This window comes from Pristiophorus japonicus, chromosome 1 (genome assembly GCF_044704955.1).
Source record: "Pristiophorus japonicus isolate sPriJap1 chromosome 1, sPriJap1.hap1, whole genome shotgun sequence".
Classification (NCBI taxonomy): domain Eukaryota; kingdom Metazoa; phylum Chordata; class Chondrichthyes; family Pristiophoridae; genus Pristiophorus; species Pristiophorus japonicus.
Window position 1 is genome coordinate 82,470,965 of NC_091977.1, and position 26,941 is coordinate 82,497,905.

General features: G+C 39.7%; 1 protein-coding gene across 1 annotated transcript in view; it reads right to left on the reverse strand.

The window, feature by feature from the left end:
- LOC139273304 (low-density lipoprotein receptor-related protein 1-like) overlaps window positions 1-26,941 on the reverse strand; it is a gene marked incomplete at its 3' end in the record, with an annotated part of 65,762 nt that overhangs the window by 28,110 nt on the left and 10,711 nt on the right. The window contains 15 exon segments of the mRNA XM_070890419.1: window positions 191-313; window positions 596-730; window positions 1,558-1,696; window positions 2,944-3,083; window positions 3,171-3,289; window positions 3,988-4,212; window positions 4,921-5,092; window positions 5,618-5,743; window positions 5,824-5,943; window positions 7,746-8,057; window positions 9,999-10,367; window positions 12,456-12,578; window positions 14,633-14,755; window positions 17,110-17,229; window positions 18,166-18,229. Coding sequence (XP_070746520.1) covers window positions 191-313; window positions 596-730; window positions 1,558-1,696; window positions 2,944-3,083; window positions 3,171-3,289; window positions 3,988-4,212; window positions 4,921-5,092; window positions 5,618-5,743; window positions 5,824-5,943; window positions 7,746-8,057; window positions 9,999-10,367; window positions 12,456-12,578; window positions 14,633-14,755; window positions 17,110-17,229; window positions 18,166-18,229 — 2,410 coding nt within the window.

Sequence of the window (26,941 nt, forward strand, 5' to 3'; positions counted from 1 at the left end):
CAGATTTAGTTTCAATATAGTAAATTGGTATGGCACTCAAGTACAGATGAAATTCAAAGTGTTCTGAGACAATAAACCAAGTGGATAAAGCTAATATCAACTGAGAAAAAAATGCAGAATCAATCTAGAGAAGCTTAGATTATGTACACTAGAGTTGCATTTAAAAAAAATGTACTCAAAATCAACCTACCACAGTTCTCCTCATCACCACCATTAGCACAGTCCTTTTCTCCATCACATTTCCAGGAGACAGGAATACAATGAAGAGATCCAGGGCCACAGCGGATTTCATGAATACCACAGGCTGTAATGTCTGAAAGAAAAGGTTCAGTTAGGTATAAAATGATCCAGGGAGCTTAATTTTAAACTGATTTAAAAAATAAATGTATGTTTTCTATACTAACAGCTCCATATTAAAAAGACCCACTATACAACCATTTGTTTTGCTACTCAAATCCATTAAAACAGTACATATTCAAAAACTGTCAATATTGTCCCCAGTGACAAAGGTGCTGCGATTACATCCAAAGATCTGAAGTCATGGACATGTACACTTGTATAACTGAAGTATACCTAGTGCCCTGGTTAAGTGTACCTGTTTGGCACTGTTGTCCATGTTCCAGTTTCATTCCAGATGGACACACACATGTGTACTTTGGAGAGAAAGCATCCTTCTGAGGAGCAGGGAGACACATGTATTCACAGCTTCTATTACTGCACCAGTTTGTGCCTGTTTAAACACATTTCCAATAGTTAGTAACAGGAATAAAGTATTCTGGTTAGCCAAGCCAATAGTAACAAAAATAAAGCCTTGATTTAAAAAAAAAAACATTTTGCTATCAAAAATGTCTTGCAGCCACTGTTTTATTTGTACCTCAATTCATAGTTAGATTTACAGTTTAGTCTGCTTTACTGAAAATCTCATGCAAGATACAGATCAAATTGTGATCTAGCTTTTCATTGGTCACTTGAGATTGAAACCAAAGTTGCAATACAGGCTTATGACAAATTTCTGGCAGTCATGGTGGAAGCTACTTAGATTATGCAGAAAGCATTTTCCACCCAGTGAGATCTAGACAATTCTCATACTAGTAAGGTAGCCGTTTCATAGTTAGTTATTTGAACTCAACAGCATTTCTATTTATTGCAACATCCAAAAAAAATGTTTTAAATGGCAAGAGCCACAATTTATTCCACAACATTGTGGATTTGAGTAGCTAGCATTACTAGTGTATTTAAAAAAAAACTTTAAAAAAGTTAAAATCCCAAAGCACATGTATTTATGATTGAAGTCATTTGGCTGCAGCTGCCCAAAGTAACATTTTTCTCTTCATCCATATTAATGTTGGGGTGAAGGGTGGAGAGAGTGTAGAGCTGGTTATCAGTACATGTAGGCAACTCCATGCCTACAAGGTCACTGAAGCCAATTGGAGGCTTGCTCTGTGGCAGTGCATAAAACTGTTGGAGGCAATATAATGGCAAGGTGAATGGCAAAGGCAAAGCTTAAAAAAGGCTGCTTTTGTGCAAACAAGCAAGTGACTAGCTCAGACAACTTACTAGGTAGCTGCAATAGCTCATGATAAATTATGAGATCCTGAGCACCCTGGAGATTAGAAGCAAGAGTCTCTAGATCTGCTCCTGTGAACTTGTTGGCTCCATAGATTGCTTCAGTCTTATCAGACCAGAAAACATGATCCTGGAACAGATTTTTTGATTAGTTATTGCAAGACAATGCAGCCACAATACTTCTATAACCTCTGCAGAACCTTTGCCATAACATTCTTATTTGAATATGCATTTGTAATTCTCCACAAATTGAGCATGGGCTCTATTACATTTGGAAGATTAAACCAAATAAAATACCAGAGTTAATCTCGGATACAAAAACACATTACTTTCAACAGAATCACACCCAAACATGGAGGAAAGGTTGGTCCCTTTTCTTCTGCATCTGAATAAATGACCTGAAGGTCACAAACTAGTGGCAAATTTTAACCCTCAGTGGGTGGTGTAAGAGTGGACACAGCACTTACAGGTCTAGGTTGGAGGCCTGGGCCTCATCTGCATGCCAGTCAGCTGCCTACCCCCCCTCCCCAAAAGAGAGTTTTAGCATGTGTCTTTGCCCACCAAACATCTTCTGACCAGCTAAAAAGCCAAGTGTTTTCCAGCTCAAATTAAACTTAAAATCCACTCCAGGTCCCACTGGCATGGGACCCAAACTCGAGGCTTTTGCTTACTTCCAGCAGTCACCCAAGCCATCTAACAGCAGTGAGCAATTAAAATAGGAGGAAGGGTGAATACTGCATTTTACAAAAAGGAGGCCCTGCCCCATTCCTCAGGCAGGGTAAAGTGCCCTAGAGTCTGGGCCAAGGTAATTTGCTCAAGCATAAACCACCATTAAATCTGGAGACCAATTCTCTGCAGTGACCCCTTTGAGTGGGATGGAGAAGGGAATTTGTATTGATTTTTTTTTAATGTAACAGCCAGAGACCAAAATATAAATCCTGTTACCTCAGATTTCTTAGCTTTAGAGATAATCAAGTGTTAAATTACCTTTTATAATCTTGAATGTAATAAAATACATTCAGTATTGATTTAAAACAAACTAGGGTTGCATGCACATCAATGCAATGTATTATCTTTAAACCCAATTTGGTTATATTTACTCAAGGTGGATATTGGCACCAATATTTTAAAGCCTAAATTTGGCTCTCCATTCATCAGGTTTGTGGAACTAACTAAATCAAGCAACTTGTGATCAAATTGGGAATTGTTGTGGTTTTAGTAGAATTATACCACTGAAATGACCCTTGATGTGCATTCAATACAAGTCTACAATTTGAATTATTTTTCTGATAGAAACAGTTATTCAGGACATTAGTGACTATTGCACTACATTTCATGCAGCTCGTCTTCAATGCAACATTTCATATGCTGCCTTACCTCAAATACAGCAATACCATATGGGTGAGAAAGGGAATCTAGTGACAAAAGCACAGTTCTTCTATCCTGTCCATTCAGGCCTATACTTGACAGAGTGTGCAATTTTGAGTCAACCCAGTAGAGGTAGTGTTTCACAAGGTCTGTGGAGAAATGTGAAGTATTAGAACAAGTCAATCCAAGAAAAAAAAAGGTACAAGATACATTTAAACAAAAATGAATTTACTTACCAAGTGCAATGGCATTTGGCCACTGAATCTCTGCATTAACCAAGAGTTGGCGATCAGCACCATTCATTCCTGCTTTTTCTATCTTTGCTGGCTCACCCCAATCAGACCAGTAAATAAACCTAAGCCGTTAATTTAAAAAGATTGCATCAAATATTGAAACCAGAAATCAACTTACTTCAGCATTTGTTAACCAAAAGTGAAAAAAGTCAGTTAAGGGATATTCCAAAGTTTAAGATTGCATCTTATGAATGCAGCTACATTCAATTAAGTTTTAAATTTAGAACATTGGGATGGTGGTTGCTTTATAATGGTGGCCATGCAAGATCTAATTTAATCTAGGCATAGCCTTGAACAGGTTACATTTGCCAAACAAATTCTACAAGCCACATAGAATGTGATCTTCACAATTGCAAGGCCCTTATCCCACAATCTTAAAACATCTCTTCCCTACTCTAGTTGCATCCACAAATTGGCCAATTCCAATCCAAAGTGAAATGCTCAAATCGGTAGCTTACTTTGGCCCTTATCCAAGTTCCGAGAGCGAGGGCTATAGGTCATCTATACTTTTCTACAGTTTATCTATTTGACCTGCAATAGGAGTCAACTTGACAAGGCACAACATTGTTTTTTTTCCTATCTCCTCATGGAGAAGACAGTTATTGTTAAGCAGGTTGAATGCAAAGACAAGTCATAATCTTGTCAAGGTACTGGACCAGAAATTACCCCAATTGGGATAGATGAAGTTTTGAATTGCATTGTACTGCCCCATGTGTTGCATATGCTGAAACACTGGTGATTACAAAATAAAATTTAGTACCCAGATAGTGGATCAACTGCTACAGAAGCTGGTTCCTTTAGGTTGGTGTCAAAGAGAGTTTTCCTTTTAGATCCATCCAATGTAGCCACAGATATAGTTTTAGTACCACGATCAGTCCAGTAGAGGTGCTTGTAAATCCAATCCACTGCAATTCCCACAGGAATGCCCAAATCCTTAGCAAGCATAAATGGGCCAGCTGTGGCTTTATATCTATTCATGGACATGCTATTTTAAAGAGAAAAACAAAAGTAAATGGTTGGTAGTCTCTGCATCCAATTTCATCTCACTGTACTAAAAGTTGCAAGTGGTCAAAATGTTGACAACCATAAAAGTGAGAATGCAGCACTCAATCCTGCAAAGTTAGGATTCTGACCTACACAAGGCAAGCAGTTATTTATGACCAAGCTTGAAAATGTGCCACTGCATGCAAACCAAAGATCCAGTCTCATACAACTTACTGCCATTAAGACATTGCTCCATTAGATGCTGGAATAGTTACAAATACAATGTTGTTCTCTCCAGATTGCTTACAAGGAAGACATCTTAAATATTAATTCCACCTCCTCCCAAAAAAAATCTAATGGATTTCCACTGTCACTTCATAATTTTATTGATGAGCCAGAAGCCGAGCTAGTTTTTGGTAAGGAAATATGAAACCAGAATTTGTGCAATTAATTATGTGCAAAGTTAAAATTACACTTACTTTCAATCTCAGGACCATAGGCTATATCTCATTAATAGAAAATATTCATCTAATCAAGAATTTTGACAGCAAGATATAAATGTTGACTGGCAAAATGTTAAATAATGACCAACCAAATGTGATACACAACAACTTCACCCACTTACAAAAGCAGCAGCATGAAAGGTATGTCAGTGTTGTGTCATCAACCCAAACATTGAATTATTGGTTTAGTACTGTACTTTGTTTACCTGAAAATTGCCTGCTGCCCCAAGTCAGCCCAGAAGATGTTCTGCTCTGCAATGTCAGCATCTAGTGCTACAGCATTTCTCAGCTTTACAGCTACCTGGGTGTACTCTTTGTGATTCAGTCCTATTTTCCGAATATCATGGCGATTTGTGAAGATCAAATAAGGTTCTTTGCCTATGAAAGGAAAAGAAAGTTATAACCTAGATTCCTTGACAATGTAGTTCCATATTGAACTTCCACCATTACATAATACCACCCATGAGATGCAGGGACCAAGGAAAACATGGAATCCAAAACAGAACTTGGGAGGGATTTAGTTATTTATACAAGACAAGCTTTCAATTTTTAATAAATGTAAATTAGATTAAAAGCAGACTTCAGGTGGCATTATTTTGCCTCCAGTCAACCTACAAGCACAAATTGGACATACTTAAATACATGTGAAAAATCCTAGAATTGATAGGAGAAAAGGGACACTAGTCTATTGTGCCTGTGATTTGAAAGTGCTATCGAATTAGTCCCATTACCCTGCAAATGTCACCTTCAATTATTTAAATTTGGGTAATATTTTCCAAAATTGCTTTTATTGTAAAGCTAACTTAATCTTAATGGTAGTATTTCAGACAATGGTAGTATGTTGATTTGACATTTCAAATAGTTATTTAACAATATTTGCAACAAAAGAAAAATTGCACTTGCCAACAGCCTTGCAAATTCCATTAGCTGGATCCATGTGATACCCTTTGTGACAGTCACATTTGTAGCTTCCTTTTAAATTGATGCAAATTTGGCTGCAGATCCCAGGACTTTGACATTCATCAACATCTGCAACAAAAAAGGTTGAGTCACAAGACAGAAAAAATATATATTTTTTAAAAATTAAATTAATGGGACAGACAACTTACCATCACAGGTTTTCTCATCAATTAGCTCAAAACCAGCAGGACAATCACATTCATAATCAATAAGAAGGTCCCTGCAAATGTGAGAGCAATCTCCATTGTTCACCAAACATTCATTTAATCCTGTAGAGGGGGAAAAAAAGTAAATATTGCTCCACAAACATTTTCACCCTAGGTGGTTCAATTTAATTTTATGAAAGTTAAGCAATATGTACATGAAGGTAGTTAATGTCAACTTTAATTCAAAAACAATGAGAAAATTAACCAAATCAAACTCAATTGAAAGAATGTTTTGGGTCACAAGAAATTAGAAATCAGTTAATTTGTCACTAGGACCTCTGCCCTTTATGGAAAGGAGATGTGAATCAACTGACCCAATATGGGGGGGGGGGGGAATTGAAATTTCAGTTCTTTGGACAATCTTGCACTAGTCACTACTACTGTAGAGTAGACTCTATATTCACAGGAATACAATGATTAGTATACTAAATTGATAATTTCCAAAATCTGAACCCAAACATACTTCAAACCAAGTTGAGAAAAGGGAGAGAAAGTTAAACCAGGAACACAAATCTATTAGAGGAAAGGACTTGTATAATTCTCAGAATGGCTTGATGTAACACAAGCAAATTAGATGCTATAATGAAGTCATAAGCAGCCATATGGGTCAATGGGCCACATCCACCTCTTCAAAATAGGAGTTTACATTCTATAATCTTATTGAAAGCCATGATCTTCCACATATTTGGGTGCAATATCCAACTTTTCCTTTGGATTTCTTTACAGGTTAAACCCAAGTATGCACAATTTTAACAGAACTAAATGAGGACCATAATGAATCAAACCTTTAGGCCATGTGCTGAAACTAGATCCAGAAGTGGGGCACTGGTCCATTAGAATACAAATAAAAAGGTTAAGACCTGTAACTGACTAACTAGGACACTGAATATCCAACTTCTCATTTCAGGAGATGTTCAATTGCATAAGAATGCACATAAATAGTGTCACTGCCACCAATGCTGCCCCCCCCCCCCCCCCCACAAAAAAAAACAAAAAGGTGCAAATATAAACACATGCAAGACAGCATGCCCCAAACTGAATACAACTGCCATAAGCTGCTGTAACATTCCAGCATTGCTCAAGCAACCATAAAGGAAGAGAGACAGTTGGGAGGAAGAAAGAATATTTCCTAAAATTAGGTGGACTGTTTTGTTGGAGTTGGAGGTTGACTTTCCTGGCTGTTTGAGAAGAGATTGCCAAGGGATCCAAAGGCAGAAAGTGGTGATATGAACACTTCCAGAAAGGCAGCTGTGTAGCCCCAGATATAGGAATGTCTGCCAACCTCTTAATTTAGCAAGATCTCCAATCAAGATGTTGCCAACAAATGACATCATTCCCATGTATACCCCTTCCTCAGGGATGCCATGTGTTTGGTACTGCTGACATGGCCAACAAGTCATATTCTTTGTGCAATAGACCCAGTCATTATTCTAGCTATACTTAGAATAGGAACTCTCCAATTAGACTGGAATTGAAGAGTTTGAGCAATGTGTCATTTTTTTATAAAATTGGTAGAATTAATCTTTATGTAATGCAGAAGAAATTTGAAGGTGGTTAAATCACTTATCCTACTTGTACAATACTAATATTCAGACAGGACAGAATCTGATTTTCCATGCAGAACATGGGCTGAATGGCCTCTGCTGTAAATTTTTATGATTCTAGTTGAATTGGAAGAATTACCAGGAGAGGGGGGGGAAAGAGGAAAAAAAAAGAGGGGCAGCAAATGTCAGATTAATTTGAATAGTTAATAAAAATGCAACTATAGCATACCAACTTGAAAATATTTAGAAAGCAAAGAACATGGAGATTTCTAGATTAGGATTACACTCAAACTTGAAATACAAGGGCTAAAGTCCACTTACCACATTTGAAGGGTTCATCACTCCGATCTCTACAGTCCCATTTGTGATTACACACTAGAGTTATAGCTATGCATTCTCCACTGTGGCATTTGAAGTCAGTTGGGTTTTTGCACTCTAAAAACAAAATTCAGTTTAAATTTGAAAATCATGTTCTTAAATATGTAATTATTAGTGCAATTATGCACCTACCATTTTTGCAGTTGACTTCATCACTAGCATCAGAGCAGTCTGCAAATCCATTACATTTCTTGCTTTCAGGGATGCAGTTACCATCTACACATCGGAAGTGATCTGGTCTACATGTTGGAGGAGCTGGTTAATTAAAATTAAATCCATTAGAAATAGCATGCCACAAAACCAAATTAGACACGTGTCTGCATAATTCATATGCAATTTAGCATCAGTTCCACATGGAAATAAAATGCAATTCTACATGTCCAGTTCTACCATAAAACCTCAAATATTCTTGCAACTGAAGCCTTTGAATTCCATCAAGATGAAAATATGAAGTTCAGAGCACATTAGTTTCAATATGCTAAAGCCTCAAGTACATGGTCGTCATGTAGGGCACAGTATAAATCAGGAAATGAGGCACATGTAACAAGGATAAATCATGGAGACTAATCTAGAGACTGGGCAAGCCAAGTTTGTAGTAATAATGTACAAGACAAATTCATGGAATTATATGCACAAGATGGTATGTTGAGGAACCAACTAGGGAGCAGCCAATTTTAGATCTAGTATTGTACAATGAGAAAGGATTAATTAATAAGCTTGTAGTAAAGGGGCCCTTAGGGAAGTGGGACCATAATACAAGTTTGAACATGATTTAGTTAAATCTGAAACTAGGGTCAGAAATCTATATAAAGCAAACTACGTAGGTATGAGGGGGGAGTTGGCCAAGGTAGATTGGGAGACTACATTGAGGTATGACAGTAGATGAGCAATGGCCAGCATTTAAAGTAATACACAACAAACATTCCTTTAAGGCACAAAAGCCCCCCCACAGGAAAAGTGGTCCAACGAGAAGTTAGATAGTATTAGATCAAAGGAAGAGGCTTATAATGTTGCCAAAGAGAACAGCAAGCCTGAGGATTGGGAAGATTTTAGAATTCATCAAAAGGAGGACCAAGAAACAAAAGGAAAACTAGAACTTGAGCAAACTAGCAAGATACATCATAGGCATTAAAAAGGCAAGATTAGCAAGTGTAAATGTGGGTCCCTTACAGGAGAAATAATGAGGAATAAGGAAATGGAAGAGAAATTAAATACTTGAGTTTTTCCTGTGAAGACAGACAAATATTGGAGATCCAAGGGCCTAATGAAAATGAGGCACTGCAAGAAATTAGCATTTCTTTAAAAAGTACTGGAGAAATTAATGGGACACAGTTCTTCACTCAGGGTGGTGAATCTTTGGAATTCACTATCCTAGAAGGCTGGAGGCTCAGTCTTGAGTATAAATCAAGAAAGAAATTGATAGATTTGAATATTAAGGGAATCGAGATATGGGATAGTGCAGGAAAGTAGAGTTGAGGTAGATGATCAGCCATAATCTTATTGTATGGCAGAGCAGGCTTGAGGGGCCAAATGGTCTATGTTTTTATGTAAAAGAAAAATTTCAGATAGCTGCAGTGAGTCAAGCGGCCACACTATCCATATATTTTATAGGGAGAAGATGGTTTGTTTTCATTGCATGGTTTTTTTTTGAGGGGGGTGGAATGTGACTGTTGGACAAAATTGGCTAACTTTGATTCACAGAACACAATCTCATTCAGCATGAAAATCATTCCCCACAGCAGGTAATGTGCATTAGAAAACTAGAATTGTTAAAATGTGAACAGCAGCATCCACACAGGAGCACATTTTAAAATTAGACCATTTTACAGTCTAATGTACAAATCTGTACATCTGTTGAAAACTTCTGAAAGGGGTCTCACTGATTTTAGTGTGAATGAGTCAGATCAGAATCGGATCCAAGTTATATTGTGTGCATGAATGCAAACAAGTTTCAGGAATTAAATTGGGAACATAAAGCCTAAACAATGTGGATTGGAGACAATAATCACCAATATCTGAATTTCTTGCATCCTTTGAGGGAATGAGGCAGCCCTTGTTTAGCAAATAGGATGGTCAATTAAGACTTGTCCAGGAAATGAGGACTATTTTGACAATTCAAATTCCTCTACTAGAAAAAGTTAGCCACACTTTTGCAATCCTAAAAAAAGTCCAGCGCACAAAGAAAAAACTACTTACGACAGTTAACTTCATCACTTCCATCTTTGCAGTCACCATCTCCATCACAGTACCAGCGATGATTGATGCATTCACCTGAATCACACAGGAACTCACTACCAAAGCAGGTCACTGGAGGAAGGGTGTACCCACAATGTGCAGGAGATTCATCAGACTGGTCAGCACAGTCAATTTTGTTATCACACACCCAACTCAAGGGGATACATTCAGAACTATTGCACTGAAACTCATGTGGGCGACAGATAGATGGAGTACAGCCTTTTTCATCACTTCCATCACCACAATCATCCTCACCATTGCAGATAAATGTTTTGGAAATGCATCTGCCACTGGAGCAAGTAAACTCTAGTAGACTGCAAATAAAAGTGCCTGGAAAAAAAAAAAAAACACTTAGAATAGGCTAAACTATTAGAACTCAACTTTGAATGCTGAAACCAAGTATTCCCTTTTGGCACAGTAGTTTATGGAGTGTTGCTCAAGTATATATAGCAACCTGATCCACTGCATGCCAATGATTGAAACCAAGTGTTGTTTGTGAAAGTTCTACTGAAGTGGTAGGTCTCCCCATCATCAAGGGTAACTCAAGTAGCCTCTTTTTTTTGCATTTACTCACATCTATCTGAGTTATCAAAGCCAAGTCAAAAGCAGCACACTGGTTTGTAGAGAAATTGTAATATTTCAAGAAGAGGAAGACCTGGAAGTATTGATTTAGTATGGAAGTCATGCACATAAAAAGTGAGCAAAAGCACTTCAGTTCACAATACTCCCATTTTGTTTTTAAATTTAAGAATTAAGGGAGAGTTGCTGTTTTGAGCAGAATTGGTGATCTGGAGTTTCTACTCACTCATTTGCATATCACCAAATGAAATATCTGCCATGAACCAAGTGTTTAAGACAGATAGAGTTTAATTATATTCAAAAGAGTGTGTCCATCTTAATTGAGCTGTGAAAGTCTGCAAATAAGTGCCATTAGCAGAAATTCCAATAGTGATGGGGCATGGTCAGCTTCTAGCACAATGTTTTTTTATAAATATAAAACAATCTAGCATGAGATTGCAGAAACATGATTTATGCTTAAAATGCTGTGATTTTTGCAGTTTGTTGAAAAAGCCAGCACTAGAGTGGAAACTTTACCCCAAGTATTTTGAACCATCAGGTCCACAGTCCCTGCTGCTCTGGTGAGGTACAAGGGAGGACAAACCCCCAGAGCAGCTGTATGGAAAGGGAGATGGTGTTCCAGAATACCCCATGGATCTGGAAGCAGGTGACCCATAGAAACCATGCTATTAGCTGTGTATTCAGTCTGGGGTTGATTACTTCAGATCAACTGATTTTCCAAAAGTCACAGCTCATGACTTCAATTGGCTGCTCTGCAATACTAGTCAGCAAGATCATGGAATGATTAGAATGTCCATAAGATGAGAAATTAGATTTAAAAAAAAAAAGTCCAAGATTTTGTAACCAGGTTCATGGATGTTGTGAGCTTGGAGTAAATAATGGAAATAGTGGATATTGGAATTTTAGAAAACAATTAGACAAATTAAAAGAATGATGTTACATTTAAAAAAATCTTCATGGGAACAAAAAAAAAAGCAGCCACAAATGGAAACCAAGCTTGAAAAGTGCTACAAGCAGGCTGGTCTGAACTTGTTTCCAAACAAAGATTAAGAAATCCAAAACAAAACTATGCAATATTTAGATCAATAGCTAGTTCAAAAGAACAATGAGTGTATGGGAGCATGTGTTTTGAATGAAGCAGTCATGCACCATACTGGTTTGGTTAATTGTGGAGGAAATAAAAAGTTATTGGAACTATCAGCCCAATGCTTTGTTGCATAAAAAAGGCAAAGATACTAAATAGCATTTTAACAATAAATTAGCAGCAATATCACTCCAGTACAACAGTTAAACCCCATTGGGAACCCTGCAAACTTGGATATAATTTTGCTTGCTTATAGCAGGAGACAACACAAGATTAAGGAAATTACTTAATTGTGCATTAAAAAGGTATGGAGGTGGTCCCAATAGTTCAGATTATGAGCAATTGATGTCAATACAAACTCAATTATTTTACCTTATGTTAAGTGACACTTTGAAACAAATAGAAATAAATTGAAGAAAATCATACTTCCCCACCCACTCCTGAGAAATGCAAGACTGGTGAAAAGGGTTGGTAAAACTAGGATTAACAAGCTTTAAGAGCCAGATCAAAATGTTTAGGCACAAACTAAATGGCTCAGTACACTGGAACATTCATTTTAGATCCATGCAAACAATTTTATGACAGACACAATCACTATTGCCACAAATTAAAACCAAAGTGTCTTCTGCAAAACAGTTCTAGAATTAATTTGGAGCATAACACACCAGATCAAATCAAGGTTCTGCCCCTCCAATTATGATCTTGTCTCTGGGCATTAGAAAAACAAAGTTGATTCAAACTTGGAATTAACCTACCACAGTTCTCTTCATCACTGCCATCATCACAGTCCTTTCCTCCATCACATTTCCAAGAAGCAGGAATACACTGGAAAACCCCAGGGCCACAGCCTATTTCATTTAAGTGACATGTTCTTGTGTCTGTAACAAAAATTATAATAGTAGTTAACCATGTGTTCTCCCAGTCTCACTTACTGCATGTCAAAGTTTAGGGTAAGGTATACATCACATGTATGCTTAGGATACACATGCAGAAATTCCCTTCCTGGTGAGGTTAACAGCCCATTAAAAGATTACACCAACTTTTAAAAGTCGTCAGGAGCCCCCAGCACAGCAGCTTAGAAACCAGTGGCAATAAATCCAATGAAATGGTCAATAAACCACCTACTGCACAGTACTTGCACATCCTTTTGATGACTCAGATCAACACTTCCCAATTTATAGTCACTTTTAAAAAATATAAATGAGGCATACATCAAAACATTGTAATGACACTCATGGCCTTTAGTTTTGAAAAGAGTTTTTGCTGGATATTAATTCTATTAAGCACCCAAGATTGAGGTATTTACAGTCACATTAGTTAATTGCATATGCAAACCAACAAAACCTGTAGCTGCACATGAAGCATTATAAAAACTTAACAGATGCTCAAACATTGGCAGGACCATAAAAATGCCAAAGCAAATTAGAACCAACAAGTTTGGATGGGGGAAGGTTATGCTAACAAGGCAAAGGAACAAAGACATTCTTCAGATGACAAAATATATTGGAGACATTAGCTATTTAATTCAGCACAGTACTAAACTACATTTAAATAAATTTCCCTGCAGATTGGAAGGTAGCAAATGTAACCCCACTATTTGAGGGAGAAAACAGAACTGGACAGTAGCAAGGAAAATGCTAGAATCCATTAGGGGCATGGTAACAGGACACAAATCATTATGGTTAGGTGGAGTCAACACTTATGAAAGGGAAATAGTGCTTGACAATTAGAGGTTTGAAGGTGTAAACTGACATGGTTGATAAAGGGAACCAGTGGGTATGGTACATTTAGATTTTCAAAAGGCATTCAAGGTGCCACACAAGATTACCCTCATGGAATGGGGTAATATGACCTTCACTTGATTGGTTAATGGACATAACAGTTGGAATAATGGTCATTTTCAGGTTGTAACTAGTGGGGTGCTGCAAGGATTGCACTTAGGCCTTAGCTTTTACAATCTACATCAATGACTTAAATGAGGGACAGAGTGCAATGTATCCAAAGCTAGGTGGGAAAGTAAGCTACAAGGAGGATGCAAAGAAAGAGAGACAGGTTAAGAGAGTGGGCAAGAAGGTGGCAGATGGAATATAATGTGTGGAAAATATGAAATTATCCTCTTTTGCAGGAAGAATAGAAAAACAATTTAACAGGCTAGTAACCATTGGTATGCAGAGGGATTTGGGCGGCCTTGTACACCAATCTCAGAATTAACAGGCAGGTACAATAAGCCACTCGGAAGGCAAATGGTATGTTAGACTTTATTACAAAAGGGTTGGAATACTAGAGTAAGGAAATATTGCTGCAAATATATAGGGCTTTGGTTAGACCCACCTGGAGTAGTGTTCAGTTTTGGTCTCCTTATCCAAGGAAGAATACACTTGCCTTAGAGGGAGTGAACAAAAGTTCTAGACATTTCTGCAAGGAGAGATTGAATAAAGTGGGCCTATATTCTCTGGAGCTTAGAAAAATGACAGGTGATCTCATTTGAAAAGCACAACATTCTTAGGAGGGCTTGGCAGGGTAGATACAGAGAGGTTGTTGAGCCTGGCTGGGCAGTCTAGAACTAGGGGGGGGTCATAGTTTCAGGATAAGGGGTTGGCCATTTAGGACAGAGAAATTTCTTCACTCTGGGGTAGAGAATTCCAAAAATTCACAGCCCTCTGAGGGCTATGAATGCTCAGTTGTTGAGTATATTCAAGACAGTGTCAAAATTTATTGCTCTAAAGGGATTATGGTGGGAAAGTAGAGTTGAGGTTGATCAACTATGATCTTATTGAATGGTGGAGTAGACCCAAGGGGCCATATGGTCTTCCATTGCATTCTAATGATGGAACATGGAGTGCAGCAAAGGCAAGGTAATTGAATACTAAAAAAAAAAACAGAACAAGTTGAACAACAGAATGCAGAGGCTTCTCATTCCTGCCATACTTACGACAGATGTCAGGACTTTCATCTGATCCATCCTCACAGTCAGATCTACCGTCACACTGCCATTTACTTGGCACGCAATGTCCACTGTGGCATACAAAGTCAGAAGTTCCACAGGTGGTCTTAGCTTATGGAAAGAATACACCATTAGTATTAGTATCAGAATCTTACTATTTCAACCAACTCTTAAACATAAAATCACTTCCCCATGAGAGCAGTGTCAATATCTGATTTATGTTCATAAAATGTACAGAATACTACAGGGCATTCTACTTCGCTCATTGGGGAGATTGCCACTTCATGAATGCAGTGGAAAGTTGAAGTCTAGTTCTCAAATTTTACATTCCGACTAGTTCCAATTATGTCAAGGTTACAGCAGTAGGAGTGAGTCATATATAGGGGTGCATCTAGTGCCATTTACACACTCCAACCTCTGTCGAGCTACAGTACACAGAGGATACCCGTGTCTGTGCAGAGGCTGAACTCCAAGACAGTCGACATATTTACAAGGCATATGAAAGCATGGGCCTTACGCTAAACATCAGCAAGACAAAGTTACTCCACCAGCCGGTCTTCGCCGCACAGCACTGCCCTCTCCAGACATCAAGATCCACGGCGCGGCCCTGGACAATGTGGACCACTTCCCTTGTTGATCGGAGCCTCCAGTCAACAAGATCCAACAATTGCCTCCAGTGCAGCCTTTGGCCGCCTGAGGAAAAGTGTGTTTGAAGACCAGGCCCTCAAAACTGTCACCAAGCTCATGGTCTACAGGGCTGTAGTAATACCTGCCCTCCTGTATGGCTCAGACATGGACCATGTACAGTAGACACCTCAAGTCGCTGGAGAAGTACCACCAGCAAAGTCACTGCAAGATCCTACAAATCCCCTGGGAGGACAGATGCACCCGTCCAGGCCAACATCCCCAGCATTGAAGCACTCACCACACTTGATCAGCTCTGCTGGGCAGACCACATTGTTTGTATGCCAGACACGAAACTCCCAAAACAAGCGCTCTACTCGGAACTCATCCACAGCAAACAAGCCAAAGTCGGCCAGAGGAAATGTTACAAGGACACCCTCAAAGCCTCCCTCAAAGTGCAACATCTCCACTGACACCTGGGTGTCCCTGGCCAAAGACCACCCCAAGTAGAGGAAGTGCACCAGGAGGGCGTTGAGCTCCTCTAGCATCTTCACCGAGAGCATGCAGAAATCAAGCGCAGGCAGCAGAAGGAGCATGTGGCAAACCAGGCTCCCTGCCCACCCTTTCCCTCAAATGACTATCTGTCCCATGTGTGACAGAGACTGTGGTTCTCTTATTGGCCTGTACAGCCACCTAAGAACTCATGCTAAGAGTGGAAGCAAGTCTTCCCTCAATTCCGAGGGATTGTCTAGGATGACCAGGGATGAGGGACTACATGGAGAGACTGGAGAAGCTAGGATTGTTCTCCTTGGAGCAGAGAGGTCAAGGAGATTTGAAGTGTTCAAAATAGAGTGGTTTTGATGGAGTAGGGAGAAATGGTTTCCACTAGCAGGTGGGTCAGTAACCAGTTTTAAAAAAGGTAATTGTCAAGAACTAGAGGGGATTGAGGAAGGATGGTTGAAGTGGATTTAAAATGGAATAGAATAAATTCTCAGGAAAGAAAAATTGCAGGGCTATGGTTAAAGTGCAGGTGTATGGGACTAATTGGATAGCTTTTTAACAGAGCCGGCAGAGGCATGATGGGCCAAATGTCCATTTTCTGGGCTGTAGGATTGAACAAGATTTCTGTACAGAGCCTCAAATGAATAACAATTAATCTATGAAGCAACTTGGAGGAGTTTCTTAATGAATTAAAATATCCTGCTTGACTGGAAAACAAGTAACCCAATACAAATCTTGTATCACATGCATTATTTGCAAATGTCAATGTTGCACTGTCCATTAATACACTGGTGACCACCATCACAGGTTTGCAAGTATTCAAAATTGTGCATTACACTGCTTAATACCTGCATCAACATGCTGCAGACCCATTAAAAAAAGGACACATACCATGTAGCTTGTCAGATATACATACTGTAATGTTCTTCTACAGCACATCCCCCAACTTACTGTAGTGACTGGAGATTTAAATTCACTAGCAAACATTTCATGGCCAATTTCCAGAATGCCCTCTTCCCCATTTATCTGCTGCACTTCTATAGGCAGTTGGGCAGCTTCCAAACGCATGCTGACTATACCCAGGTCTACTTCTAATCACTGATTTAATTAGATTCTCTGCTGTCAAATTGGGCCACATGTCATGGACATTTCAGGCCATTTTTGGCTTCTGCTACCATCTTCTTGGCTATTTACTCAGGTTGAACATGTGTGTGAGAAACCTCAGTTTTAATGCTCATTTCTATTTGCCAAACCCTTTCATTTACCACCCCTCCCATATTTGAACTCTGAGCCCATATGTGCTGATTCACAGCACTATCCAGCTCAACTCAATTACTTACCACAGGCACTTTCATCAGTACCATCAGTACAATCATCATCGCCATCACATCTCCACAGTAAAGGTACACAGCGTCCATTTCTGCACTGAAATTGTGATGAATCACAGGAAGCTTTTGATCCTTCAAAAATTAAAACAAACACCAAAGATGTTAAATCAAGTCAAGTCACACAGGTTGAGGTAGCTAATATGGCATTTACTGGCCAAATCACATTTGGTCTTTCCTTCTGAGATTTACTAGTAAATCTTTTTTTCTACAAAGGCTACACAAGTTTGTCAACTCCTTATGGACAGCTTTAATATTTGGAATTTTTTTTTTTTATAAACTAAAAAAAAAAGAATTATCCAGATGAGGCAGCAAGTGACAGCCCTCGACAATAAGGCAGCATTTGACAGTGGCACCAAGGAGCCTTGGTAAAATTGAAGTCAATAGTAATCAGGAGGGTGGGGATGCCACTGGCTGGAGTGATCAATCACCTCAGCCCCAGGAAATCACTGCAGGAGTTCCTCAGAGCAACTGAAGTTTTCCCCTCTATTGCAAGGGCAGATATGGGGATATTCAGGATTGTGTAGTCTTTAGTTCTATTTGCAATTTCTCAGATAATCAGTCCTTGCCCACATGCAGCAAGACTTGGACAACATCCAGGCTTGAGCTGATAAGTGACAAGTAACATTTGCACCACACAAGTGCCAAGCAATAGCCATCTGAGTCTAGCCACCTCCCCTTGACATTCACTAGCATCATCTAATCCCACACTATCAAAATCCTGGGGTCACCATTAACAAGAAACTCAGCTGGACCAGCCATAGATACTGTGGCTACAACAGGTCAGAGGCTAGGTATTTTGGTAAGTGACTTACCAAGCTTTTCCACCACCTACAAGGCACAGTCAGGAGCATGATGGAATTCTCATCACTTGCCTGGATGAGTGTAGCTCCAGCAACAGTAAAGACGCTCACCATCCAGGACAAAGCAGTCCGCTTGCTTGGCATCCCAACCACCAACACACCGTGGCTGCAGTGTGTACCATCTACAAGATACACTGCAGCAACTCACCCAGGCAACCAATTTTCCCTGTAAGCTGTGTGTACACACAATGCTCATGGCTCTGCACAGCCAGCTTATCAATTAGAAAAAAAAACACGTGCAGTATTATGAATGGGCCGCATAGTCCGAAAAAAAAAGTGGTTACAGGGGTACTGTGCACGGGACCACCACTCCCTCAAAGTCACACACCATCCAGACTTGGAAATATATTTCAGTTCCTGCATAGCCCTGGAACACACTACCCAACAGTATCTTCACCACAGGCAGCAGCAGTTCGAGGCAACAGCTCACCACCAACTGGTCAAGGGAAATTAGTGATGGGCAATAAATGCTGACCTTGCCAGCAACACACCTCATGAAAGAAGATGATTGATAAATGGCAAGTTTGGTCCTGTTTAGGATGTTACACTATCCAAATTCTATGCGAGTTTTGAAGTTAGTTAGCTTCCCCTATTGGTGAGCAGGCAGTGGTTAGAACTACTCAAGGTATTAAAAAAAAAAGACACCCATTTAACAATTAAATATGAAAAGGCCACAATTTTAATGGTAATGCACAGGTGTATTAAAATGTGCCACTTCAAGATTTTTAAAAAAGGGGAAAAAAGTGCATTAGTACCTTCGCAACCACAGGATGTCAAAGTCCTTTACACCCAATGAAGTACTTCTGAAGTGTAATAACTATTGTAATGTAGGAAATGCAGCAGCCAATTTATGCACAGCAAGGACACACAACCAGTATAATAATGACCAGATAAATCAGTTTTAGGTGCTGGATCAGAGATAGCTGTTGACCAGGACACAGAACTCCCCTGCTCCTCTTTGGTGATGCTATGGGATTGGGGGTTCAACATCTCATCCAAAACAGTACAGCACTCCTTCAGTAGTGCTAGCCCATATGTGCTGGTCACTGAAGTGGGACTTGAACCCACAACCTTACGATTTAGGAGGCAAAAGCATTACCACTGAATCAAGGTGGATTCATTTTAATCTCAGGAGTCAAGAGCAACTGCACAGTCCAAATTGCTGCCCAATATCAAATAAAAGCCACTGGTCTGTACAATTTATATATAGTGTTACACCAGCAACATGGCAAGTCAGCCATAGGGGCAGGAATCAAAACATAGAAAATAGGTGCAGGAGCAGGCCATTCAGCCCTTCAAGCCTGCACCACCATTCAATATCATGGCTGATCATTCAACTTCAATACCCCACTCCTGTCTTCTCTCCAATAGAAACATAGAAAATAGATACAGGAGAATCATTCCACTCTTCACATGCCTTGGATTATATCAGAATTCTACAAAGGATTGGTCCTCTTCAAACTCAGAACTGAATCTCTACCATCAAAATGCCTATTGTGAACACTATTAGTTGACATTAAAAGTAAAAAGAAATGCATGTCACAGCCATATTGGCCATGCCAGGCACTAATATGGATATACACAAAAATCAATTTATAATGCTTAACTTGACCAAAAACAAAAAGGCCAGTGAAAACATATGCAAAGTCTTTGCAAAACACGTTATTCATTTACATACAACTAAATTTTGGCTGAATGAGAAAGGTTGATTGAACTTAATGCGACTGGTAATTGCATTACATGGATGTCTACATTTACAGTTCAATGAGCCAAGATGGCATGTTTTCACAGCAAAGGATTTGAGTTGACACTACTGTACTAGAAGCACTTCCTGAAACTTGTTTGCTTTGTTCTGCAAGAGAGACATTATAGATGCAGTAAAGTGAAAGATTTAAGGGCGAGTCCCTGGAAATGTAGACAAACAAAATAAAGATGGCGTTTTCGTTTTACACAAGGAAAACCACCAATATTTCATAGGTTAGGTAAATTTATCAGGGCATACATCTATTCTTCATTATTGCAAGTTGTATGCATATTGTACATATCGCATTCGCCTCACGGTTATCACTTAAAGTTTTAAACTACGACTTCTACAGACCAATTCCAATTTCACAGTCTAGAAACAAGAGTTACATCACTCACCATTTACGAATCTGGTCGGATTTAAACATACTACTATCTGCAGCAACAAGGCTGCAATAAAAGGAATCATGGCACTGCTTCAGTCTAAAGCAGGAGCCCAAGTCGGCTTGCTTATAGTAATAGCTTTCTTCCTTTTTACCCCCCAACTTAACTATACTGAGATAGAAAAAAATATATATATCAATCCACCTCAGCGACTTGCTCTTATAGCACATTTCCTCTACTGATTGGTCAATGTGTGCCCCCGAACTCAATTACCTCATTAAATAACTGCGGGGTAAATCCGGATCTATCGTTATACTCACATGGCTGATTGGAGTCGGATCAATGATGCTGAATGTTGATCTCACTAATAATTTCATAATATATGGTGAAAGGTTCTCATAAAGGAGGTTTAACTCTCGAACTATTAGATCCATCCTCTTATTTTTTGTTTTTAATTTACCAGGACTGAAAGAGAACTCTACTGCCACTTAGATGATTCAGTTAATGGGGAATGGATGTGCTGGGGGGGCAGTGAGCGGCAAGTCTTTGTGATAATAAATTCAGCTTTTAACGATAGAAGCTTCCAAGTAGATCAAGAGTGAAATATTTGAAGTTTTACTTATCCAGTGTCTTGAGAGATTGCTCATTTATATAGAATGAAAGGCATTCTTTAAAATTAAAATGAATTAATTAATGTTTAACCACCTCCATACATTGCTGCATTTGATTAAAATGATTTGAGTGGCATTTTCAATATTTGATGTGTCTGATTATTTATGCATGTATTCCTCTGTGTCGGTATATTCCGATGGATATGAGGGGGTGCGATTAATAAGGAATTATGAGAGAAGTAAATTAATAATGGACGTCTACTAAAAAGTTCAAAAAATGTTTAAATAGGACAGTACATGATGAACTTAAACTAAACTGAGACATTTTATGAGTGTAGGGCAATATTTACTTTCATAAGTAAATTGTGTACAAGATAGTCAAACAATTCAACATTTGTAGCACAACACATGTTACAACAGGTAGGTTTCCCATTCATTTACAGATTGCCCAAATCAACCAAACACCAGACCGTAAATATTTTAAAAAGATGTTTGAATCAAAAAATATAGATGGTTTTGAAATTACGAACATACGAACATATGAACAATGACGGACATCTGGTCCATCACCCCAGTCCCACACAATTGCGATACCTTGTGTATCACAACATATACATTCCATCCCATCCGAAACCATGTGATCTCCTGGGAGAGGTAAAAAAAACAGTTAAAAAACCCAGGCCAATTTGGGGGGAAAAAATCTGGGAAATTCCTCTCCGACCAATCTAGGCGATCGAAACTAGTCCAGGAGATCACTCTGGCTATTGAATTCCCTGCAGTACTTACCTTCTGTAAGAGGTGATACCCCAGCCGCAGCCAGAAACAAATCCAGCTTTAGCTTGAAGGAATTCAGCGAGTCTGCATCCACCACATGAAACGGCAGCTTGTTTCAGAGGTCTACTATTCTCTTGGAAAAGAACCACCTCCTGACATCTAACCTAGATCTAGCCTTATACAACTTAAATTTGTGACCCCTGGTCCTGCCTAACCTATTTAATTGAAATAAACTGTCAGCTCAAACAACATCTATTCCCTTCATTATCTTATAAACCTAAATCATATCCTCCCTAAGTCTACGCTGTTCTAACTCTTTTAGCCTATCTTGATAACTATGATGCATTATACTTGGAATTAGTCCAGTGGCCCTCTTCTGCACCCTTTCCAGAGCCTCAATATCACCCACCATGTGAGGAGACCAAAATTGGACACAGTATTCCAGTGCGGCCTGACTAAGGTCTTGTACAAGGACAAAACAATATTCCTTTTCTTATACTCAATTGTCCAATGGATACACTCCAACACCCTATTTGCTCTAGCTATCGCTGCATGGCATTGCTCATCCCTCTTTAAGGATGTATGGTTAACTAAAGAAATAAAGGACGGTATCCAATTAAAAACAAGGGCATATAAAGTGGCCAAAACTAGTGCGAGGACAGAAGACTGGGAAGCTTTTAAAAGCCAGAAAACTAAACAATGATTAAGAAAAGGAAGATGGACTATGAAAGTAAACTAGCGCAAAATATAAAAACAGATAGCAAGAATTTCTATAGGTATATGAAAAGGAAAAGGGTGGCTAGAGTAAATGTTGGTCTCTTAAAGGACAAGACCGGGGAATTAGTAATGGGGAACATGGAGATGGCAGAAACTCTGAACAAATATTTTGTAGCGGTCTTTATGGTAGAGGAAACTAACAATATTCTGACAATGAATAACCAAGGGGCTATAGGGGGTGAGAAACTTAACACAATCACAATCACTAAGGAAGTAGTACTCAGTAAGATAATGGGACTAAAGGCAGATGAATCCCCTGGACCTGATGGCTTGCATCCTAGGGTCTTAAGAGAAGTAACGGCAGAGATTGTGGGTGCATTGATTGTAATTTACCAAAATTCCCTGGGCTCTGGGGCGGTCCCAGTAGATTGGAAAACTGCAAATGTAACGCCCCTACTTGAGGCAGACAAAAAGCAGGAAATTATAGACCAGTTAGCCTAACATCTGTGGTTGGGAAAATGTTGGAGTCTATTATTAAAGAAGCAGTAGCAGGACATTTGGAAAAGCAAAATTTGGTCAGGCAGAGTCAGCATGGATTTATGAAGGGGAAGTCATGTTTGACAAATTTGCTGGAATTCTTTGAGGATGTAACGAACAGGGTGGATAAAGGGGAACCAGTGGATGTGGTGTATTTGGAATTCCAGAAGGCATTTGACAAGGTGTCACATAAAAGATTACTGCACAAGATAAAAGTTCACGGGGTTGGGGGTATTTTATTAGCATGGATAGAGGATTGGCTAACAAACAGAAAACAGAGAGTTGGTATAAATGGTTCATTCTCTGGTTGGCAACCAGTAACTAGTGGGGTGCCGCAGGGATCAGTGCTCGATCCCAACTATTTACAATCTATATTAACAACTTGGAAGAAGGGACTGAGTGTAATGTCGCCAAGTTTGCTGACGATACAAAGATGGGAGGAAAAGCAATGTGTGAGGAGGACACAAAAAGGACATAGACAGGCTCAGTGAGTGGGCAAAAATTTGGCAGATGGAGTATAATGTCGGAAAGTGTGAGGTCATGCTCTTTGGCAGAAAAAAATCAAAGAGCAAGTTATTATTTAAATGGAGACAGATTGCAAAGTGCCACAGTACAGCGGGACCTGGGGGTACTTGTGCATGAAACACAAAAGGATAGTATGCAAGTACAGCAAGTGCTCAGGAAGGCCAATGGTATCTTGGCCTTTATTGCAAAGGGGTTGGAGTATAAAAGCAGGGAAGCCTTGCTACAGTTATATAAGGTATTGGTGAGGCCACACCTGGAATACTGTGTGCAGTTTTGGTTTCCATATTTACGAAAGGATATACTTGCTTTGGAGGCAGTTCAGAGAAGGTTCACTAGGTTGATTCTGGGGATGAGGGGGTTGACGTATAAGGAAAGGTTGAGTAGGTTGCGCCCCTATTCATTGGAGTTCAGAAGAATGAGAGGTGATCTTATCGAAACGTATAAGATTATGAGGGGGCTTGACAAGGTAGATGCAGAGAAGATGTTTCCACTGATGGGGAAGACTAGAACTAGTGGGTACAAGCTTAGAATTAGGGGCAGGCCATGTAAAACAGAGATGAGGAGAAATTTCTTCTCCCAGAGGGTTGTAAATCTGTGAAATTCGCTGCCTCAGAGAGCTGTGGAAGCTGGGACATTGAATAAATTTAAGACAGAAATAGACAGTTTCTTAAACGATAAGGGGATATGGGGAGCGGCAGGGAAGTGGAGCTGAGTCCATGATCAGATCAGCCATGATCTTATTGAATGGCGGAGTAGGCTCGAGGGGCCGTATGGCCTACTCCTGTTCCTATTTCTTATGTTCTTCTGTTCTTATGTATGCACTAGAATGCCCAAATTTCTTTCTATCTCCATCATCTTTAATGCCTTTCCCTGGAGAGTGTACGAATGTTGAACATTTGCCCTGCCCACATGCATAACACTGCATTTATGTAAGTTATACATCATTTTCCAGTCTTGAGCCCAAGCTCCCAAGACATTAAGATCTTCTTGAAGTAGATGAGTATCTTCCACAATTCTAACATTCGCACAGATCTTGCTATCATCTGCAAATTTGAAAATTTGTCCCTAACCCCAAAATCCAGATCATTAATAAAAATAGTAAAATCAACAGTCCCAACACTGATCCTTGCGGGACACCACTGGTGACCGGTTTCCAAACAGATCCAAATCCATCTATAACTACTCTTTGCCTGCATCTTGCCAGCCAATTCTGAATCCAACTCAATATATTTCCACCAATACCAGAGGCCCCGATCTCATAGAGAAGCCTTTTATTCGGTACCTTGTCAAAAGCTTTTATGAAATCTTTGTAGACAATGTCTACTGAGCTTCCCTCTGTCAGGGGGTGGTCCCGGGGTCAGGTTCGCCTCTGACCAACTTGAGCGGTTTGAATCACTCCCACTCCCTTGGGTTCTAGACTCTGGATTTATTTGGGGGTGTGATAAAGTGCAAAGGAAAACTGGTTTGGCGCAAAAGAACTTTGACTTTATTAAAGACAAGAAAATACAATGTAAAAACTTATAATCACGCTAATAAAGAACCATACAAGAAATTACAATGTCAAACTTATAATCATTCTATTAAATGAACAATACATTACGCATTAAAAGGGGGTCATAAGAACATAAGAACTTAAGAACAAAAGAATTAGGAACAGGAGTAGGCCATCTAGCCCCTTGCGCCTGCTCTGCCATTCAAAAAGGTCATGGCTGATCTGGCCGTGGACTCAGCTCCACTTACCCGCCCGCTCCCCATAACCCTTAATTCCCTTATTGATTAAAAATCTATCTATCTGTGATTTGAATATATTCAATGAGCTAGCCTCAACTGCTTCCTTGGGCAGAGAATTCCACAGATTCACAACCCTCTGGGAGAAGAAATTCCTTCTCAACTCGGTTTTAAATTGGCTCCTCCGTATTTTGAGGCTGTGCCCCCTAGTTCTAGTCTCCTCGACCAGTGGAAACAACCTCTCTGCCTCTATCTTGTCTATCCCTTTCATTATTTTAAATGTTTCTATAAGATCACCCCTCATCCTTCTGAACTCCAACGAGTAAAGACCCAGTCTACTCAATCTATCATCATAAGGTAACCCCCTCATCTCCGGAATCAGCCTAGTGAATCGCCTCTGTACCCACTCCAAGGCTAGTATATCCTTCCTTAAGTAAGGTGACCAAAACTGCACGCAGTACTCCAGGTGCGGCCTCACCAATACCCTGTACAGTTGCAGCAGGACCTCCCTGCTTTTGTACTCCATCCCTCTCGCAATAAAGGCCAACATTCCAATCGCCTTCCTGATTACCTGCTGCACCTGCAAACTAACTTTTTGGGATTCATGCACAAGGACCCCCAGGTCCCTCTGCACCGTAGCATGTTGTAATTTCTCCCCATTCAAATAATATTCCCTTTTACTGTTTTTTTTTCCAAGGTGGTGACCTCACATTTTCCGACATTGTATTCCATCTGCCAAACCTTAGCCCATTCGCTTAACCTATCTAAATCTCTTTGCAGCCTCTCTGTGTCCTCTACACAACCCGCTTTCCCACTAATCTTTGTGTCATCTGCAAATTTTGTTACACTACACTCTGTCCCCTCTTCCAGGTCATCTATGTATATTGTAAACAGTTGTGGTCCCAGCACCGATCCCTGTGGCACACCACTAACCACCGATTTCCAACCCGAAAAGGACCCATTTATCCCAATTCTCTGCTTTCTGTTAGCCAGCCAATTCTCGATCCATGCTAATACATTTCCCCTGACTCCACGTACCTTTATCTTCTGCAGTAACCAATCACAGTAAATTTACACCTCCCACCTCCCAATACCTAATTCTAGTTAGGTTGGACTCCATGGCAGGCATTGACTTTGTTTACCAATCCTTTCTGGTCAGTTAGCGGTAGTTTGCAAAATCTGTAGGTTCTGCTTGCCATACCCCGAACATCGGAGAAGACTTCTCGCTGCGCAATCTTCAGTTGGGTTGAGTCCGCTGATGCGGTAAGGCTCGTTTTGGATCTATGGGGTAAGTACCCAGTTTTCTTTGTTAGAAATAGTTTCAAAGTCTCTTTAGGTAATGTTTTCACCTGTTGGTAGTCAGGACTTAGATTGTAGAGTGGAAACTTTTCGATTCTTCGGTTTTTTTCCCGTTGGAGCTTTGTTTCGAGTTTGGTCGATCGCGGTGGTTTTTCGTTAATACCATGTTGGTTGTGGTCGGTTGTTGCCGCGATGGTGATGTTCTTCCTTCCTTCAGGACTTCAGGACTTCGAGGCTGGAGAAGTTAGTTTACAACTGTCACGTTGGTTTCTCTCCTTGTCTTGATGGCATACTCGCAGTATAGCACCTGGTGTAGTATGGCATACCCTCTGTTAAAACAGGGGGCCAGTTATATGGTTTGAGTTGTTTGAATCTTGGCGCCAAATCAGTTCAGAATTCATTGTTTAAATTTGGCGGGCTTGACTCTTTGTAATATTTTGGCGGACTCGTTAAAGTTAATATGTTTTGGGTGGGTTGATGTTCGAAAACTGTTTCCTGATCGAAAGATTAGCTTGGTAATCGCAATGTCCTTTTGTGCTTAGTTTTTCGCATACAGGCTGGATTGGGCCTCTTTGTGATGTGTATGCCGAAATGGTTTTCCAGATT